Source organism: Calonectris borealis, chromosome 5, assembly GCF_964195595.1.
Source record: "Calonectris borealis chromosome 5, bCalBor7.hap1.2, whole genome shotgun sequence".
Taxonomy (NCBI): domain Eukaryota; kingdom Metazoa; phylum Chordata; class Aves; order Procellariiformes; family Procellariidae; genus Calonectris; species Calonectris borealis.
The window spans coordinates 13,050,381-13,056,380 of NC_134316.1; the positions used below are offsets into that span (position 1 = coordinate 13,050,381).

The 6,000-nt window shown below is 42.3% G+C and overlaps 1 protein-coding gene across 18 annotated transcripts in view; it reads right to left on the reverse strand.

Annotated features, from left to right (window-relative positions):
- The window catches only part of WDR20 (WD repeat domain 20), a 51,349-nt gene extending 45,646 nt beyond the window's left edge, over window positions 1–5,703 (reverse strand). For 10 of the 18 annotated variants that reach the window (XR_012673805.1, XR_012673804.1, XR_012673803.1 and 7 more), the window contains exon 1: window positions 5,340–5,688. Coding sequence is in view for 10 of the 18 variants with exons in the window: in XM_075151054.1 (XP_075007155.1) it covers window positions 5,340–5,603 (264 nt within the window). In the remaining 8 variants the exon portion in view is untranslated. Of the gene's footprint in view, window positions 1–57; window positions 268–5,339 lie in introns of those variants that run through there. The other 8 variants (XM_075151050.1, XM_075151051.1, XM_075151052.1 and 5 more) reach the window with 5 other exon arrangements.
- Between the last annotated feature and the right edge of the window lie 297 nt (window positions 5,704–6,000).

The window sequence follows — 6,000 nt, forward strand, 5'->3', positions numbered from 1 at the left end:
TTTTTGGAGGCCTGACACAGCTTAGTAATCTCTAAATATGCAGTAATATAAACTCACCTTCCTACCACATCTTGAGAAGATTTGCTAGTTTTCTCCACAGATTCCAGCTTCCAATCCAAAATTGTCTTGCACTACTCTTCCCAGAGCAATATACTAAGCACAGTGACAAATGCCACCCATTATCATTCTGTTGTTGAGACAAGATCCTAGATGAACAGTCTATAGAATGAAAGTCACTACACCAAGGATAACACTTCTCAACTGGACAACCAAAACTCCAGTATCAAGCCAGACATAAATATAGGTAATTTAGAGAACTGCAAAGGAAGGAGTCCTACATGTCATCAGTATTTTTACTGATTTGATAACCAGGAACTGCCAGTATGCTAACTCTCAATAAGAGAACTTGACATACAAGATTACTTTCATCTTAATACAAATATAATTATTTCTAAGCCACCTGCTCCCTGTAAGGTTGAAGAGATAGACAACAGATTCTACCATCCATGCCTCCACCAACCTGAGCTTACCACCTACACGTTTCTACTCCAATACCATTAAAATATACTATAATATTATATAGTTATTGACAGACTGCTGCTTTAGGTAGCTGAAGAAGAAAGTAAAACTGAAGACAAAGCCTCTTTTCGTGAGAAAGAGGTTCCAAAAAAATGAAACAACCAATGTTAAGAAAGTCTGCCACAGCCACATGTTAATAAAGAGAGTAGGTAGTCAGAATTTAAATACAATGCAAAAAGCTTAACATAATGTAATAAGCTAAACTACACTTCAAATTTCATAACTTCCCTATATGTTACGTAAAAACTAAGACTGTGTACCTTGTGACACTATTGCTAATATGTACCTGTATATGACTGTATTGCAGTGAAACTTGCCCAGAAACCTTTACAAGATACAGAGAATAATACATTAACTACCAAATTTGTTCCCCTTTCTACTAGGAACCTAGTGCATTTTCCTTTAAAAAATTGTGTGTATGATAATTAATGTCAGCAACAATCTAGAAAGCCTTGTTTTGTCAGTCATTCCTAAGGCAAGGAAGATGAGATAGTGCTGTCCTTTTCAAGACTAATGAATCAACTAATAAATCATTTTGCAAAGCTAGCCACAAACCATATTAAAGTACCCCAAGACTGTCTCATAAGCAAGAATCAAGTAACAGCCCTCACTCCCAATTTGGGGCTGCAGGAAAAGGCAACCCATCCAAAGCATCAACGGATCATAGTTTGAGCAATAATTTTTGAATTATGACTTTATAACCCTACTCCATGAAGAAGCAAACCCCTAAAATAATAGAAAAGGCTTCCTGTTACACCTATAACTCACTTAATCAAAATTAAGTCAACAATCCCCCAAGAACAAATCATTCTGAATCTGACTTGAGGCTGAAGCTTTATTCAGGTGAGACTTCATAAGGCAGTGGATCCGATCTGACAGTCCAGGCCATTGAAGGGGGTAGCTTTATTCCTTTTCCCCCCCCAACCCTTTCTTTGCTCTCACTGTGCCTGCTAGTATCTGATCCCAAGATGAGACAGCTCAACTCACCAAATCAAGACAAAATCTGCCCAGAAAAATAGCAAGTATTTTGCTGCTGGTTTAGCAAGCTGAACTAGCTCAACCAGAGGCTGAGCTCTGCCAAAGACAGCAAGGAGACAGGAGCGCACTGCCAAGAGGATACTATACTGCTAGACCATCATTTTCAGCTGTCACTAGATCAGTTGAGTTCATGAAAATTTATTCTTTCTGTTTAACAGGAGATCACTATGCACATCTAACCTGAAAGCCAAAGTTAAGGAGGACTGAAAGGGAAACCCCATTAACACTCAGTACAGTTGAGAATAATTACATACTTAAGTAAAGCAACCACATCTCATTCCATCACAGTTTAATTTCTCCTTACTAAACCATAGTTTCATTTCTTTTTTCAGTGGATCCAAATCAGAAAGCAGCAGTTTTCTGGAAGCCTGCATTGCCTTATTAACACAACGAAAGCTGCATAAGTTTCATTATAAAAACAACAATGGCTCATAACTGATATGCTTTCTATGACATGGAAAACATGGAAATATGGTAACATGTTTCATTGTAATGGTAAAGTTCAGTGGTAAAGTGGAAACATGAAACAGTAAAAACTCAGCTTCCTTTTTAAAGAGGCAAAGAACAAAGTTGGGATAAAATACCTTTTTGCTTCAAAAAGTCTCTAAAGACAGCTTGAAATGCTGTTCAAAACTCTCTCTTGTCTGTCTACCAAACTATTATCGCTGTCTATTAGTACTCCAATCTCCACACCACTGTCCTGGACACTAGACGTAACTTTTCAACCAAGTTTCCTGGAAGAAGGATCAAGGTTAAAGAAACATCCCGGGAAACACTTTTTCTTTATGTAGGTTAAATATCCTAAACAGAACACATACATTAGCAATCTACTTAAGATGACTTACAAACTAGATGTAGCAGATGCAATGTATTTACGATTTAAGGGAAACTAAAAGAAGAAAGCTTAGCATCATTGATTTCAAGAAATAACCTTTGAAATGGTATCTTTGATTCAATATTACATTATTTATTATTAAGTGTCATTCATGGCTTAAGTGTGACTCTTACTTGATGTGTACTGATCTGCAATGGATTACCTATACAAGAATTATCTCAGTATCTAACAGACATGGTTACTTAAAATAAAGTCCTGGTGGTTCCTTCACTCATTTTAGTAAAAATATAGCATTTTCTTAGCAAGAAAAGAAGCAGACCTTAAAAAGAGATTTAAAAAGACAGAATTATAACTACCTGATACATACACACAGCACAGCTTCACTAAATTCAACTCGCATTCTAATATTCTAATATGACTTAGCCAAAATGAAAATTATAGTCTTAAAGTAATTAGGGAATTTTTTTAAAGAGATACTTAGGTAATAAAGAACTAACAGTTAAAATTGAAGTTAATAGCATTAGGAATACAAATAGGTTGGTCTTCCACAGATGAAGTCCCTCTCCCCCCTGCCCCCCCCCAAAGAACAGGAAGGCATGCAAAGTTTGATAGTTTGTCCAGTTTAAGGCAGAATTACATACTGTCAATTTAGGTAGCAATAGCTCTCTCCCTTTCATGATAGATACAAGCTATAACTTTTGATTCTGAAAAGCTCAAATAATCAGTTGAAAGACTGTCAGCCTGTTCCTACCTCAACAAAATAATGACTTCCAATTGAATAGTTTCAAAATAAATTCCAAAGAAGCAAATATTACAAGTTTAAGACAAACCATCTTCCCCATTCTCATTTAAAGCATTTTCCTTAAGTTTCCTTAAGTGTTTCAATCTATTTCAGCTCTTTCTCTAGGTTCATTTTACTGAAGTTATTGTATTACGCATATAGAATATACAGTGTATATTAAATTGTTAACGATGTAAAAGGTCATTGAAACAAACTCTGTTCTAACAATGCGTATGTTTTACACTACTCAGAGAAAAAAACATATTTAACACTGTAACAGGTATGCCTCAAAGCTCACAAGTTAACAATCTGACAAACTGAAATTTTCTCAATTACTCTGTATCATACCATCAGCTTTTAGCATCTAAAAAAAAAAACTAAAATACTCAGCTCAAAGCTATTTTTATAATTTGAAAAAGTTATTCAGTTCGCTATTTTCAATGAAGTTGCAGGCTTTAGATTTCCAGAAGTGTGGCAAGAGATGACTAAGACAACTTGCAAGAATCACACGTACCATTACTAAACTACACAAAGGCCTGCTCTGTTGTCTAAGTGAAAGAACTCTGCAGTTACTTTGTATGGAAAAAACGAATATAAGATATCAGAATCCAAACATGGTAATAATTTAGGATACAGATTTTCAGAGATATTGCCACCCACAATACCTTGTAAATAGTAAAGATAGCAACTGCTTATAAATAGCAAATACTGTTTGATACAAAATACTCATCGCATGCTTAAAGAAACTATTGTCCAAATATTACCTTAAACATAACTAGATCATTAAAATTCATTAAAGGGTGAAACTAAAATCCAAACACACACTTTTCCATATAATTTACAGGACATATCAGATCTGTTAAGTCACAGTCAACAGATAACCACATAGGCTTTATTCTGCAGTTGGTGCTTACATTTTATACAGAGGAGGAGTGATATGGGTACTAGCTTAGGACATAGTAGATTCAGGTATAATTCCTTGCCCATCTACAAGCTTCCTGCACAGCCTTGCATACGTCACTAGTTCTCCGTGTCTTCATCCCATGTTGAATAGTGGGCTAAGAGCAGCGAGATTTCAAGGTACTCACATTATGGCAGCTGAGTCCCCAGTATGTAAGAAAATGAACACCCACTTTTTGAAACATAAAATAGAAAGCTCACAATCATTATATCTGTGTTTACATACATTAGGAGCAACACATGTTCACTCGGCATGACAAATTCTGAATCCTTCTGTAAATCCCATAAAATCAAGGACCTTAAGAAACAACAAGTAGAAAGGGTTTGTTCATAAATATGGTGACCTGAGAGATCAAATGCATGCCCTGTTAGTCCTACAACAAATAATGACAGGTAAAGGAGTCTCTCTCAAGTGCATCAAGGGTCCTTTTCTGTAAAAGCAACTTTCTCTGTGTTAATTATGACATTTAAAAGCCAGCTCATTGCACTGCTCCCATTTAGGAACGATCCCAAAATCAGTCCACACTTCAAAGTCACAATAAAGGCCTAAAATTACAGTGAATACTGTAGCCACTCATTCAAAGCTAGAAAGATCCTGGAAGCAGGGATTTGACACCACCATAACCACGCCAGGCATTAGTGTCCAGCAAACTCAGACCTGAAGCAGCAGGTGAAGGAAGCCCAGGGTTGCCTTGCCAATGGAAAGCCAACTCTCATTCCTGCACGCCAAGGAGGGCCCAAGCAATCGCATTCCTCCAAAGGGTCCCCACACACACCCCTACCGTTGGTGACACCGTATTTGACGTAGCCCACTAGTACTGAGCCAGCGCCGGTCCCCTCACACAGCCCTCCAGCCCAGGCCTAGGCTCCCCCTCCCCTAACCGCTACCCCACAGGCCAGTTAATCGAAAGAGCGACTGAAGTCCCAGCCACAACCAGGCCCCAACCGAGAAGCTGCCAGCCCCACGACCGCCGCGGGGGGGGCCGAAGGAGAGGCGGCTCGGCGGGGCGGCCTCTGCCCCTCGCTCACGGCGCAGCCCCCCGCAGGGGGGCTCCCACATCCCACTGGCAGCCGGCGGACCCTCGGCGGGCGGCCGGCGGGGAACCCCCGCCACTCCCCCCCAGCCCAGCGGCCGAGCCCCGGTACCTTGCGGACCCCCTTGTAGATATAAAAGTAGAGCTCCCGGCCCACATTGAAGCAGAGCCGGTCCCCGTTGCCGCTCTGGTCGTTGACGTTGACGAAGGAAACGCGGACTGGGTTGGAACCCTGCGAGTTGAAGGGCACCCGGTTAGGCCGGCTGTACTCCGAGTGGCTCAGCAGCTTGTACAGCCCCTCCCGGGTGGTGAACTGGGTCTTAATCTCGTTCATCTCCTTCCCTCCTCCCTCCGCCGCCATCTTGGAAAGGAGCATTCATCCTGCCCCAGTGCCCGGATGTAGCGCCACTGCGCAACCGCCGCCGCCGCCGGCGCTCGCGCGGCCCTGCGCGGAGGCGGCCACGCAAACGGCGTAAGGGGGAGGAGCGGCGGCGCCTGTTTACTGCGCGTCTGCGCACGCGCCGGACTGCCTGCCCTTGGGTGGGCCGTCGCGGGGACGGGGCGTGGCCTGCGGGGGGCGGGTGGGGCGCCGGCGGGGACGGTGGCCGCCCGCCACGGGAGGTGGGGAGTGTTGCTCAAGATGGCGGCGGAGTGCGGGGGGTCGCGCTGTAGGGCGGGTGCTGTGGGGGACGGGGAGAGAAGGGGGTCGGACTCCGGCTGGTGGGTGTGAGGAGAGGCTTCTCGGGCCCACAGGGATCCGTCGCCTCGGTATG